Here is a 14574-nt window from a genome sequence, read left to right as displayed (position 1 = left end):
TTGCTCCTATTACCCTGTCCCTCCCCTTCCCTAAACCCTACGTTTCACCGGTTTCCCAGAAACACCCTCATTCCCACACCATGAGGGCAAAGATTCAAGGAATCTGACAAAACATTTCATTTCCCTCCAAGGTTCCAAAAGATGTACCTTGGAATTAGGCAAGGGCTCAGCAGCCCAGTCTGAGTCCCACCGCACAACAAGTCAGTATGCTGGGTAATAAAGGGCTCTGCGACTAAGAAACCCGCGGGGCCATTCTATCTCCATTCCTGGCAACCACTTCTGGCCTTAGCCACCTTGACTCACCACTGACTTCAGGCGAAGGACTGTGGACCAGCTTGAGAAGGGGCCTCACCAGAGTGGACGTGGGTATGGGGGCCCGAGCAGTACCCAGAGTAGGTGTGGGTAACCGGCCAGGGGTTAATGTGGGGCGTGGAGTCAACACGGCTGGAAGCCCAGAGCTTGAAGGCCGGGGTGCTGGGGCCAACGGAGGAACAGGAGTCAGTCCGTCCCGAGGGGCCTGTCTCACTACAATCTTCACCACGCCTGTGTTATTCACCATGGTTGGTGGCACTGCAAGAGGAAGCTACATTGAGGGGAAGGTAGAAAAGAAACAAGAGACCCAAAGGCTGGAAGAAGTCCTGGGGCAGGAGAGGGAAGCAGACAGACAATGGAGATACTGGAAAGGGAGAACAATACTGAGGGAAGGCTGGAAGGACCAGGGCCTGCAGGAACTAAGTAAGAAGGCCAGGAGCCTCACCCTGGTTAGCAGCAAGCGGAAGGCTGAGGCCAGTGGGGGCAGGGGTGGTGCTGGGGGTCGAAGAAGGCAGCACAGAGACAGGGGTGGGGCCAGGGGTTGGGGCCACGGCCTGGATGAGGGCCACATGGGCAGGCTGGCTGATGAGGTGGTGCTGCCCCCCTGCTGACACCAGGTGCACCACATTCCCTGGGTTAAGGGAAGAGAGAAAGAGAAAGAGAAGCAGCTATCAGCTGGAGGGAGGCAGAGAGGCAAAGGCAAGTGGAGAGAGAAAGAACAGAGAGAAGATAACTTCTCAAGAATGAACTCACTCTTATCTTTACCAAAAACTTTCTCCAACCATTCCCTTTGGCCCCACCCACCAAGTAGTAGGGAAAGAAACACACAGGCTGACATTTTCAAAAAGCCATAAAAAACAAGAGGACAAGGAGGAAGAGGAAAAAGGCAGGACAGGGGATGGGTTTTACCTACTTTGCAGCGGGCGGGGCTGCCCCACGGCAAGTTGGCGCACCTGGGCACCAGTCAAAGTCAGCTTGTTGCCCTGGATTTGGAAGGTGAGAGGTTTGCTTCCCCCTGCACTAGCCACTGGACGTTGTGCAAGTGAGGCCAACTGGCCAATGCTGACCACTTCACCTGCTATGAACAAAGAAGGGGCTTAAGGTCACAGGGCTCACTTTGCTCAGTGCCGCTTCACAGACCCTCATGAGGCACAAGTTTCAGTTCCTCCAACTCTTCCCCTCAAGCCGTCATGTTCCAACAAGCTCAGCCTGCAACTCCAGTCTGAACTTCCGACATGCTATCCCTTCCATCCCACTTCTTCACGTACAACTTCCTCTAGGTCCGCTGGTGGCCCGCCACCACCCCTCCTCCACACTGCCCTTCTACCTAAAAGGACTTCTACCCCTGGGCTTAAGGCTTACCTCCCCACCCAGACTGTGAACTCTGTGAGGGCTCTTACTTCATTATTAGTTACCAATGACTGCAATGGCAAAATACCTAACACACGTTAACTCCCCGGGACTTAACACGGGACTGAACTCTCTCCTGTTCCCGAGCTTTCCCTCCAGCTCCAGGGCACAGAAGCGTGCTCCCAGCTCCGGCCCCGCCCCTGGGAGCCCCACACTTACAGGGCAGGCGAGCCTGCATATCAGGAGACAGGATGAGGCGCTGTGGTGCAGGACTAGGAGCTGGGACTGCTGCGGGGGGGGGCGGTGGCTGTGGTGGCAGAGGTGGTGGTGGCAGCAGCAGCAGAAGAGAAGGTGTAGCCTGGTGGCACTGTCAGGGGCTTCAACAGGCCGGAGGAGCCTGGGGGTGGGGCAGGACTCAGGCGAACAGGGGCAGGTGGGGCTGGCTTCAGGGACAGGGTTGGTGTAGGGGGCCGTGAGGTCCCGCTCAGGACCCCCAGCGGAGTAGGCAGCACTGTGGACACAAAGCAAACACCTGTTAGCTACACGCCGACCAGAGTCCTAGCCAGCCCCTAGCAGTCTCCACATATACACCCTCCCTTGCCAGCTAAACAAACACATCCATCTCTAACCCAGCTCCTTAAACCCTCCATTGCATTACTTCTTCCCCAGTCTGACCAATCTACCTGAGGTGAACCCCCACCCATCACTCTGGCTCCCTGGCACCTCACCCTGGGGAAGAGGCCCGCTGCTGGGCTGCAGCGGGGGCAGCACAGGGCCAGGAGGCCGGGAGGCCGGGACAAGTGGCGGGGCAGCAGGCGAGGCGGACACCATCAGGGGCGCTGGCAGCACTGGAGGGGCAGGGCCAGGGACGGGCTGAGCGGGGTGCTCAGGGCCTGGAGGGGGTCGGACTGGGACAGGACCCAGGAGGGTCCGTGGGCTGTTCACGACCACCACTGTACGGCCTTCTTGCTTGGGCACTGGCTGCAGCATCCTATGAGGAAAGAAACAAGGGTGAACAGGTAAGAAAGGAGAATAAAAAGTAATAAAAAGAAAAAAGAACAAAGAAAACGAGGCAGAAATATAAAAACTAAAAACAAAGGGAGAAAAGAACCCAAAGAAGAGGGAAAAAAATCCAAGGTAACCAAGGGGCACCAGCGGGGGATGGGGGGGGGGTGATCAATGACAAACACAAAGGCCCCTCCCAGGACCCTCTTCTGGTTCTCTTTTCCCCTAACCCGTCCAGTCTTGTGCATCCATCCCATATAAACATTCTAGCCTAATCTCCAACTCTTCCTTTGCCATCCCAATTCCCCCAGCCAGCTACAGCCACTTTTTCTAGAAATCCATCCCCTTATTCTTCAGCCCTGGTACCTGTTGACCTTCATCTTGACTGGCTTGGGCCGGGGTGGGGGGTCAGGAGCAGTAGCCACCTCTAGCAGTACCCGGCGGGACAGGCGGTGCCGGGGTAGAAATGTGTCAGTCTCATATCTAGAGATTCGACCCTCCAGGCCAATAAGGTCAAAACGACCCATGTCTATCCGCTGGCACAAGAAGGAACACAAAAGCATGGTGTCAAAGGGGCCAATGTGGCAATAATTTCTTGGACATGACACCAAAAGCACAAACAACCAAGAAATATTGATAAATTGATCTGCACCAAAAGACACTATCAACAAGTAAAAGGGCAACTCACAGAATAGGACAAAATAATTGCAAGTCATGTGTCTCATATGGGGTTATATCCAGAACAAGTAACTACAACTTAGTAACAAAAACGCAAACAACCCAATTAAAAAATTGGCAAAGACGTTTAACAAACATTTCTTCAAAAAGAATATACAAAAAGCACACGAAAAGATGCTCAACATCACTATCACTAGGGAAATGCAAATCAAAACCCCAATGAAATCACTTTACACCCATTAAGATATTATTAAAAACAAGGTCCTGGCCAGTTGGCTCAGTGGATACTGTCAGTCCGGCACACAGACGTCCTGGGTTCAATTCCTAATCAGGGCACACACGAGAACGAACGACCATCTGCGTCTCTTCCCCCTCCTTCTCCCCCTTCTCTCTCTCTTGCCCTCTCGCAGCCAGTGGCTCAACTGGTTCGAGCGTCAGCCCTGAGCGCTGAGGATAGCTTGGTTGAATCAAGCAGTAGCCCCACATGGGGGTTGCCAGGTGAACCCAGTCACAGCACATGCAGGAGTCTATCTCCCCTCCACTTACTTAAAAAAGGGAAAAAAAATATTATTAAAAACAAAACAAAACAAAATAACAGAGTCGGCAATCACTATAAAAAAATAGTATGGCAGTTCCTCAAAAAATTAAACAGAATTATTACTATATGATCTAGCAATTCCACTTCTGGATATATAGTCACGCATCACGTAACACTTCGGTAATGAAGGGCTGCGTATACAGTTGTGGTCCTGCAAGATTATAATGGAGCTAAAGAATTCCTATTGCCTAGTGACACCTAGCCACCCTAAGACTGCAATGCAACCCGTTACATATTTGTGGTAATGCTCATGTAAACAAACCTACTGTGCTACCAGTCATAAAAAAGTAAGACATATAATTATATACAGTGCATATTTAATAACTAGATTACAAAATTGTGCTTTACCACACTATACTCTTATTGTTATTTTTGACTACACCTTTTCTACTTATTAAAAAAAATTTGCTGTGGCCCTGAACAGCTGGCTCAGTGGAAGGGAGCATCAGCCCAGCATGCAGATGTCCCAGGTTCGCTTCCCGGTCAGGGCACACAGAAGTGACCATCTGCTTCTCTTCCCCTCCCGCTCCCCATTCTCTTTCTTCCCCATCATAGCCAATGGGTTGGCTGGTCAGAGCACTGACCCCAGGCACTGAGGATAGCTCAGTTGGTCCAAGCATCAACCCTACATGGGAGTTGCCAGGTGGATCCCAGTCAAGACATATGCGGAACCCTCCTCTCACTTAAAAAAAATACATAATTGCCCTGGCCGGTTGGCTCAGTGGTAGAGCGTCGGCCTAGCGTGCGGAGGACCCGGGTTCGATTCCCGGCCAGGGCACACAGGAGAAGCGCCCATTTGCTTCTCCACCCCTCCGCCGCACTTTCCTCTCTGTCTCTCTCTTCCCCTCCCGCAGCCAAGGCTCCATTGGAGCAAAAGATGGCCCGGGCGCTGGGGATGGCTCTGTGGCCTCTGCCTCAGGCGCTAGAGTGGCTCTGGTCGCAACATGGCGACGCCCAGGATGGGCAGAGCATCGCCCCCTGGTGGGCAGAGCGTTGCCCCTGGTGGGCGTGCCGGGTGGATCCCGGTCGGGCGCATGCGGGAGTCTGTCTGTCTCTCCCTGTTTCCAGCTTCAGAAAAATGAAAAAAAAAAAAAAGAAAAAAGAAAAAAAAAAATACATAATTGCTGTAAACCAGTATGCAGTGTGAAGCCAGCAAAAGCCTCTTACATGTCACGTTTAGCATGCCTGTTGATTGTATCATTTTTTCGTGTCTCATTAATCTTGTGTTGTTTTATAAACTTAATGTAGCCTAAGTGTATAGCAGGGGTCCCCAAACTTTTTACACAGGGGGCCAGTTCACTGTCCCTCAGACTGTTGGAGGGCCGGACTATAAAAAAAACTATGAACAAATCCTTATGCACACTGCACATATCTTAAAGTAAAAAAACAAAACGGGAACAAATACAATATTTAAAATAAAGAACAAGTAAATTTAAATCAACAAACTGACCAGTATTCAATGGGAACTATGCTCCTCTCACTGACCACCAATGAAAGAAGTGCTCCTTCTGGAAGTGCAGCGGGGGTCGGATAAGCGGCCTCAGGGGGCCGCATGCGGCCCGCGGGCCGTAGTTTGGGGACCCCTGGTGTATAGTAATGTCCTATGCCTTCATATTCATTCACCACTCACTCAGAACACCTCCTAGTCCTACAAGCTCCATTCATAAGTACCCTATACAAGTGTACTATTTTTAACTTTTATACCCTATTTCTACTGTACCTTTTCTATGTTTAGATACACAAATACTTACCATAATGTTACTACTGCCTACAAATTCAGTCTAGTATATTGTACAGGTTATAAGCTAGGAGCAATAGGCTATACCATACAGTCTAGATGTGTTGTCGGTTTTATCATCTAGGTTTGTGTAAGTACACTGATGTTCCTACAATGATACAATCACCTAAAGACACGCTTCTCTTAACACGTATGACTGTGTGTCCAAAAGATAACTGAAAGCTGAGAACTGTATGAGCCCTGGCCGGTAGGCTCAGCGGTAGAACATCGGCCTGGTGTGTGGAGTCATGGGTTCGATTCCCAGTCAGGGCACACAGGAGAAGCACCCATCTGCTTCTCCACCCTTCCCCCTCTCCTCTCTCTCTCTCTCTCTCTTCCCCTCCCGCAGCCAAGGCTCTGTTGGAGCAAAGCTGGCCCGGGCGCTGAGGATGGCTCCATGGCCTCTGCCTCAGGCGCTAGAATGGCTCCGGTTGCAGCAGAGCATCGCCCTCTGGCAGGCATGCCTGGTGGATCCCAGTGGGTGCACGTGGGAGTCTGTCTGACTGCCTCCCGCTTCTAACTTTGGAAAAATACCAAAAGAAAAAAAAAAAGAACTATATGATTTTATCCATATGTGGGATATAAAACTGAAAGCAACAAATGAACAAACAAAAACTCACAGACACAGACAACAGTATGGTGGCTACCAGAGAGAAAAGGGTGGGAGTGAGATAGAAAAAGGTAAAGGGTGTCAAATACATGACGGAAGAACAAGACGACTCTGGGTGATGAACACACAATACAATATACAGATGATGTATTATAAAACTGTATACCTAAAACCTGTGTAAGTTTGTTAACCAATGTCACCCCAAAAACTTTAATAAAACTTTTTTTAAAAAACAGAACTGAAAGCAGAAACTTGAAAAGATATTTGTAAACCTATGTTCATAGCAACATTATTCAAAATAGGCAATAAGTAGAAGTAACCCAAGTGTCCACTGATGGATGAATAAACAAAATGTGGTGTGTGTGTGTGTGTGTAAATATAACCAACCTTAAAAAAGGACATTCTGATATATGCTACAACATGGATGATCCTTATAGACATTTTGCTGAATGAAAGAAGCCACTCACAAGAGGAAAAATATTCTTAGGATTCCACCTATGGAAAGTACCTAGAGTACTCAAATTTATAGACAAAATGTAGAATGCTGGTTGCCAAGAACTGGGGGAAGGGGAAAAATGAGAAGTTAATATTTAACAGGTATAGAGCTTCAGTTTGGAAAAATGAGAAAAGCTCTTAAGATGGATGGTGGTACTGATTACATGTCATTGTACTTAATGCCACTGAATTATCCTTTTCTTCTTTTTTTAGAGAGGAGTGGAGATAGAAAGACTCCCACATGCGCTCCGTCCAGGATCCACCTGGCCAACCCAGTCTGGGGCCAATGCTAGAATCACCTGAGTCATTTTTAGCACCTGAGGATGATGCTGGCTGTGGGAGGGGAAAAGAGGAGAAAAGGAAAGGGGAGAGGCAGATCGTTGATTCTCCTGTGTGCCCTGAGAATCAAACCCAGGATGTTCGCATGCTGGGTTGATGCTCTATCCACTGAGCAACTGGCCAGGGCTGAATTATACTCTTAAAATGGATAAAACAGTAAAATTTGTTATGCATTTTACCACAATAAAAACTAAATTTGGGGGAATAGGAAGTAGCCAAAAATAAGAAAAAATAATAATTTACTATAATAGCTCACAAAAATTAGGGGACCAGGGAATGTGCAGATACTCTAGTACTTTCAGCTTTTTGTACAGTGCATTTTCACCTATGAAATAAAAGTTGGTTTTGTATCTCATTTGCATAATTGAACAACTTTCTTTGACTTGTCATTTGCTTTTCTGATGTTCTTGTTCAATAAAAAAAATTAAATGTTTTTACCGCTTCATATTCATTTTGAAATAGCCCCTAATTTTCATGAGCCATATAATATGAATATGCCAGGCCGTTTTAAAATGATTAACACAATTCTCGCAAATCTACTGTCGAATAGACCATATAATCCCTATTTTGAAGGGCAGGCAAACTTAGGTTTACAGGTTAATAATTAGCTTGCCCAAAGTCACACAGCTAAAAAACAATGAAACCAGGAAATAGAGCTGAGATGATAGAAGGAAGAACTCAGAAGGTCAGACTCTAGCCTAAAGAAAAAAGTGCATGTTTTGCACAGGGCCGATAACCCTGGGAACAGCTCCTTACCTGGAGGGGATGGACGTCAGTGGCCCTCAGGACCAGAGAGGCAGTGCTGAAGCAGATGCCTGGGGTGATGAAGGGGGAGGTAACAGGTCGAGGATCGAACAGGTTTGGGTGATTGCAGACTTTTCGCAACTGCATCAAAATGTTGATGACACTCATGAAATGGCCAGTGGCTAGTGTCTCCTTAGTTCTGGGAGAGAAAAAAAATACATGGGGCCTGATCAGTGGTGGTACAGTGGATAAAGCATCAACCTGGAATACTGAGGTTGCCGGTTCAAAACCCTGGGCTTGTCTGGTCAAGGCACATACGAGAAACAACTTTAATGAGCCGATGCTTCCCGCTCCTCCCCTTGCCCTTCTCTCTCTCCACTCTCTAAAATGAATAAATAACATCTTTAAAAATTAATGTGGCATCCTGACTCTGACCTCTGACCCCTGCTTCAATCTCGAGTGCCAGGGCCCACCCTCAGTCCTCCCTTACGTGGTCTGTGCCATGAAGTCATCATAGAGACAGCGCTGGCGCTTGGAGAGCCGGCAGCGGATAACATGCTCATACTTTTTAGGCATCTGCTTCTCAACATCCACCTTAACTCGGCGCAGCAAAAAAGGCCGCAAAACCTAAAGGCAAATAATCAAGAGGCTGACAGGAGAGCAGCGAGCACTGAGCCCTAGTCTAGTCCTTCTAGTTGGGTCCTGGCTTGATGACCAGCTGGGCCCTGCCTCAGCCCACCCGGATACACTCAGGGAGCTGTGCTGCGTGCCGGGAACCAACACACAGAGACGACTCAGAGATGTAAGCCCTCCACTCGAGATTTACAGTCTGCTGAAGGAGACAGGTGTAAAAATTCTGATACCACAACATAAGAGGTGACAGCACAGAGGGCAGAAGAACTAGCTATACAGGAGGAATGACTCAAATTACATTTCAAAGAGCAAATGTAAATTTACAAGATTATGAAAGTAAGTCCAGAAGAGAAGTTGAGAACAAAAACTGGGGCAGGAAAAAAAAGCCTGACCAGGTGGAGGCGCAGTGGATACAGCGTTAACCTGGGATGCTGAGGTCCCAGGTCCAAAACCCCAAAGTCACTGGACTGAGTGTGTGCTCATCCAGCTTGAGCACAGGCTCACCAGCTTGAGTGTGGGGCTGCTGGCTTGACCATGGGATCACAGACATGACCCCATGGTCGCTGGCTTGAGCAAAGGGTCACTGGCTTACCTGGAGCCCCCAGATAAGGCATGTATGAGAAGCAACCAATGAACAACTAAAGTGACACAACTACAAGTGGATGCTTCTCATCTCCCCTCCTGTCACTAATAAATAAACAAATAAACAAACTGGAGGCAGTAACAGCATAGAAAACAAAGGGCTAACAATATAGTGATCAAGTTAACATGGAAAAAGTGAAGGGAGATGAAGAGATATAGTTAAGGAAGACTTGCCAGTTCCTAGTTTGATTTACCAAAATGATGCTGTGATTGACCAAAATGGAATAGAAATAATAGGCTATAAAGCTTGAGATGTTTGGGTTAGAACAGAGTTAAAGTTCAAGAGTAACTTTTAAAGACATCATGTCAAATTTAAATATAGGTAAAGTGATCTAGAGAGTTGAGGGATTAAAAACACAAATTGCAGTCTTCTAAAGCCTTATGAATGAGCCTATCGGATAAACTGGGAGACAAAAAAGGTAGAGATCAAAATACTGAGATATGTTCTTTAAAAGCCGGTCAAAGAAAGAGGAAGCAGAAAAGACAAGAAAGGGAGGTAGCAAGGGCTGTGGAGGGGTGGAGGGATGAAGAGGACGAAGAGTGTGGAGGAGGGAGAGGAAAGGAGGAAAAGAGGGAAGACGGCATGGGAGGGAGGGGGAGAGAGGGAGGGGGAGAGAGGGAGGGGGAGAGAGGGGGAGGGGGAGAGGAGGGAGGGGGAGAGGGGGGAGGGGGGAGAGAGAGAGAGAGAGAGAGAGAGAGAAGAAACACAACAAAAAAAAGAAAGTTGAGCCTGACCAGTGATGGCACAGCGGATAGAGCATTGACCTGGGATGCTGTGGTCCCAGCTTCAAAAACCCTAACATCACTGGCTTGAGCACAGGCTCACCAGCTTGAGCGCGGGGTCTCCAGCTTTAGCATGGGATCATTGACATAATCCCACAGTTCCTGGCTTGAGCCCAAAGCTCACTGAATTGAAGCTCAAGGCTGCTGGTGTGAGCAAGGGGTCACTGGCTCAGCTGAAGCCCCTCAGTCAAACCATGAGAAACAATCAATGAACAACTAAAGTGTTTACTCTCTTCTCTCCTAACTGAAAGAAAGAAAGAAAGAAAGAAAGAAAGAAAGCAGAGTTGAGCAAGTCTAGGTAAAGAGAAATCCATGCAGGGACTGAGGAGCAATATCATTCTACTCAGAGAATATAGACAGAGCTGTCACCATCAAAGAAAAGGAGTCCAATGATGACTAAGATGAGGTCACTCAATCTGGCAGTGGGTTAGTCACTAGAACACCACAGCTGGATACCTGAGTGAATTAAGTCTATCTCCATCTGACTTCCCTTCCCTAAGAGTTTTCTGCCCTTAGTCCTTCATGACAACCCATTGCAGGCCCTACCTTGTGGAGGCGTTTGACTAGGCCTTCATTGTACTCTTGGCTGCCCTCAATCATGCCAGTTAGGGGGTTAGAGAACCACTCTTTGAACTCTCGATGAGACTGGAAGACATGGGGCATCAAAAAGTGCATCAAGGACCACAGCTCCATGAGGCTGTTCTGCAAGGGAGTTCCTGTCAGAAGCAGACGTCTCTGGCTGCAAAGAGACAAAGGGAATTAGAGGGAGGAAGGTCATCAAGTTCTCAACGTTGCCAGCATGCCATCCCTCAGACCAAGTCAACCATCCCACGAATCCCCACCTTCATTTCTACCTGTTGAAGTTGAGCAGTGACTGCCAACGCTGTGACTTGAAGTTCTTGATGTTCTGAGCCTCATCCAGAATGAGATAGCGCCAGTTCTTACGGCGAAAGGCCTGGTGGTCCTGCAGCACCAGCTTGTAAGATGTGATACACACATGGAAGGCATTGGGCTTGGTCCAGCCCTGAGGTATCAGGAGAAAGCAGCCGAGTGTGAGGTGGAAAAAAAAAGAGAGTCAAGGGAAGACATACTAAGGTCCTCACAGGACAGAAAACAGGTTGGGAGAACACAGAAAGCCCCAGAAGCAGGGCGGAGCAACAGAAAGGGGAAGGAAAAGAACTCATCTGAGGAAAGGGCCTAAAAAAAAAATAAGGCATCAACTGGGGGCATGGAGGTGTTCACAGGGAGGAGCGAACCTGCCGTTTGAGTTTCCTCTCTTTCTGGGCTCCATAGTAAGTGAGGATTTTAAAGCTGGGGCACCAACGCTTCAGCTCCATCTCCCAGTTCAACATCACACTGGTGGGGACAATGATCAAATGAGGACCCCAGTTACCTGTTTAGCAAAAGAACGAGAAATGTGTAACATGGTAACTACAGTCAGTACTATACTGCGTATCTGAAAGCTGCTAACATAGATTTTAAAAGTTCTCAAACAAGACTTATTATGGAGATCATTTCAAAATATACACAAATATCAAACCACATTGTATACCTGAAACTAACATGACGTTAATACACCTCAACTTAAAAATATAAGGCCTAGAAATATTGCAAACAAAGGCATTTAAGAGAAGAATGAGATGATAAGGAAATATAAACTTAAGGGGTTCTGTTCCTCAGGCCTAACCCTGACCAGTCTGTCCTAAGGCCCTTCCGAAGAATCCTAGCACTGACGCTGCCCTCTCTGTACAGTTACTGACCACAGTCAATGAAGCCACTAAGACAGATACATGCAGAGAGTATGTCACCAACCCACGGACAGAGTGTCCATTCAACAAGTCCCTCAGGGAGCTGGCCAAGGAGATCCAAGGACCCTGACTAGATACCTTTGTCACAAGCCAAGTGGGCAAGCAGGGAGATGGTCTGGATCGTCTTGCCTAGCCCCATCTCATCAGCAAGAATGCCGTTAAGTTTCTTCTCATACATAGTAACCAGCCAGTCCAACCCAATGTGCTGGTACTCCCGCAGCTGGCCCCGCAGCAGCAAGGGAATGGGCGTCTTCACCTAGCAGGAGGAAGAGAGGTGGCATGGTGGAACCCAGGCACCTGTCACTAGGAGATAGGAAAATCAAGATACAAGAAAGCAAAGGTGGGGCCTGGGGGTACCTGGGTCGTGGCCAAGGTGTAACCCTTGGGCTGGAGACTTTCAGCTGCGGCAGCAATATCTGTGATTTCTTTCTTGGGGCCCCGAGCGGTGGCGGGCCCTGGGGTGGGGGGGCCACTGCCAGCGTCGGCCTCACTCTGCGCTTCGTCCCCAGCAAGCAAGTACTCCACCCCGAAGTCGTCCTCCTCTTCCTCCTCCTCCTCCTCCTCTTCTGCCTGGCTCTGCGACTGGGACTCCTCGGAGCCCTCTGACTCGGAGCCCTCTGACTCGGAACTCACGCTCGTCTCCTCCTCCTCTTCCTCCTCCTCGGAATGCTCATCCTCCCCGTCCTCCGCGTCCTCGCTCGGCTCCTCAGCAGAGTCTGAAGCACAGCACCAGGGTTCGTCACCAGTCTGACTCCAACGCCGACGCTGGCCCCCCAGCTACCACCCCAGGACGCATGCCGACCTGACTGACTGCTGCTGTCCTCTCGAGGGCCCTCCTCGGCCTCACAGTCAGAGCTGTGGACGCCGCCCTCGTCGTTGCCGCCCTCGTCGTCACCGCCCTCGTCACTGCTCGCAGAGCCAGCAGCAGAGGCATCGGAGGCACAGGCTCCTGTGTAGCGCCGCAGCAGCTCCTCCACGGACAGCGCCCCTGCGGGAAGCGAAGGGCACGCTGCAGGTGCTCGGAAGAGAAGGAAGCAGGCCTGCGGGGGCTGATCCACCTCACCCAGGTCTCTGTAGACACTGCTGCAGAGGACCGAGGGAAGGCCAAACAGCTTTTGTTCAGCACTGGCGGCTGAAGCCAAGCCCTACAGCATGGGCTGCAACCATCAACGGTGCTGCCTTCCACTGGGCAGGACAGGGTCAGGCTGATGAACCTCTTTCTAAGGTTCAGGCAAACGTAACCAACGACCTCTCTGATAAGAGCTCATCCCTCCATGAGCTCTCACATCACTCTGTACAAAATGCTAGTCACTACGTTCTACTTACAATCATTCATTTATAAATCTTTCTCATTAAACCTAGAGTCTCTCCAGTAGGGACAAAAACATGTCTTATTCATCTCTTTATTCCTGCCACTCTGCAGGAGACACCAAAGTGGATGCTTATTAAAGTGTCCAGTGAATGTCACCTTCTTGAGCCAACTCGCTCAGCTCCATGGCATGATCCACCTCCCCTTCCAACTGCTCTTCAGCTGCTATGGTCTCCTCTTCGTCCTCCGCTAGAAGAAGAACACAGCAAGATCAATGGGGACAGAGGCACAGGCATAGGCCAAGTCAAAGAGGTGAAAAAGCCTGAAGCATTAGGTTCAAACTATTCAAGAATTACGGGGCAACAGGATAAAAAAAATAAGGGCTTTGAAAATATAAAAATTTAAAAAAAATTAAAAGAACAGGGCTGACCTTCATCCTCATTGGCAGTGAACTCTTCATCGTCCTCATCTGGATGCCAAGGTTTTTTGTTGCGCTGCGTAACTGAGGAGGGTGTGGGTTTCACCTGTATGTATGTCAAGGGATGAAAAGGAAGAAGGCCTAAGGTTAGCACAACAGGAGAAAGGGACAGTGTTGAATAAGATGCCACAGAACAGTGTCTCTGTTCCGTTGAGTGACAGCTGCCACTGGCACAGGCTCAGGGCAAGGATGCAATCAAGGCTTTTCTTTCAGCACCAGCTACCAAGTCCTGGCCCCACAGTCTCGAGGAGGACCTGTGAAAGTGCTAGGTAGGAAACGCAGCCCTGGCGCCATCCCCACCCAGACACACAGAGAAACAGAACTTAGGTCCAAGGGAGACTTCAAGGTTATCATCCCAGCTCCCAATCTACAAACCAACAAAGTAGTATCAGGGTCACCACAAAGACGTGACAAGAGCCAGAATAAGTACTTTTCAAAGTCCTATAGCAATTTAAAAATAGAGTACAGGGCACTCTTCCATGACAGCATCACACACTCCATCCATCTCAGATTGCAACTTGCCCCAAACCCAGATTCTTCCCTATCCATCCCCAAATGAGAGCCCCAAAATGACCTTTCACCAGCAAGAACTCCTGAAAGCCACAGCCAACCTTACAGACCAGAACTCAGTCATAACCCATCCTCCGGCTCCCCTGAGCCCTCGCTCCACCCCTCGGCCCATACCTTCAACATCTGAGGGGGCTCATCTTCGCCATCTTCAGGCCCATCTCGGGTATCACTATCATGAGATGATGGGGTTCCCGCAGGGCTGGATGGCCCCCCGAGCAGCTGCGGGGGAAGGGAGCGCAGCAGCTCTTCCAGTGGCAGCTCTCCCTCACGTCTAAGCAGCTCAATCTCACGCCTCTGGGTCTCCGCATCATTGCCTTCCTGCTGTTCTTCAACCTCAATCGTCTCCTCGTCATCCTCTTCCTCCTCCTCTTGGGGTTGGAAGTCCCCATCTATAGCAGGAGAACAAGGTCACAAAGTCCACGGGGCCCTGCAAGCCACAGGGT

General features: G+C 49.2%; 2 protein-coding genes and 1 non-coding gene across 3 annotated transcripts in view; 1 reads left to right on the top strand and 2 right to left on the bottom strand.

The window, feature by feature from the left end:
* STX1B (syntaxin 1B) overlaps positions 1 to 9865 on the top strand; it is a 254524-nt gene extending 244659 nt beyond the window's left edge. Inside the window, exon 11 of the transcript XR_010751201.1 lies at positions 9845 to 9865. The gene's annotated coding sequence lies outside the window, so the exon portion shown is untranslated. The remainder of the gene's footprint in view (positions 1 to 9844) is intronic.
* Positions 1 to 14574, bottom strand: part of SRCAP (Snf2 related CREBBP activator protein) — a 42968-nt gene that overhangs the window by 16976 nt on the left and 11418 nt on the right. The window contains 18 exon segments of the mRNA XM_066383298.1: positions 304 to 570; positions 758 to 943; positions 1226 to 1390; positions 1882 to 1960; positions 1962 to 2173; positions 2391 to 2653; positions 3034 to 3203; positions 7921 to 8107; positions 8399 to 8535; positions 10513 to 10705; positions 10821 to 10990; positions 11223 to 11359; positions 11853 to 12030; positions 12132 to 12490; positions 12577 to 12762; positions 13243 to 13332; positions 13514 to 13607; positions 14246 to 14520. Coding sequence (XP_066239395.1) covers positions 304 to 570; positions 758 to 943; positions 1226 to 1390; positions 1882 to 1960; positions 1962 to 2173; positions 2391 to 2653; positions 3034 to 3203; positions 7921 to 8107; positions 8399 to 8535; positions 10513 to 10705; positions 10821 to 10990; positions 11223 to 11359; positions 11853 to 12030; positions 12132 to 12490; positions 12577 to 12762; positions 13243 to 13332; positions 13514 to 13607; positions 14246 to 14520 — 3348 coding nt within the window.
* Positions 13702 to 13830, bottom strand: LOC136404715 (small nucleolar RNA SNORA30/SNORA37 family). The gene has a single exon (XR_010751420.1). It is a non-coding gene; the product is annotated as a small nucleolar RNA SNORA30/SNORA37 family (small nucleolar RNA).

This window comes from Saccopteryx leptura, chromosome 4 (genome assembly GCF_036850995.1).
Source record: "Saccopteryx leptura isolate mSacLep1 chromosome 4, mSacLep1_pri_phased_curated, whole genome shotgun sequence".
Taxonomy (NCBI): domain Eukaryota; kingdom Metazoa; phylum Chordata; class Mammalia; order Chiroptera; family Emballonuridae; genus Saccopteryx; species Saccopteryx leptura.
This window is presented reverse-complemented; position numbering and strand designations above follow the sequence as displayed.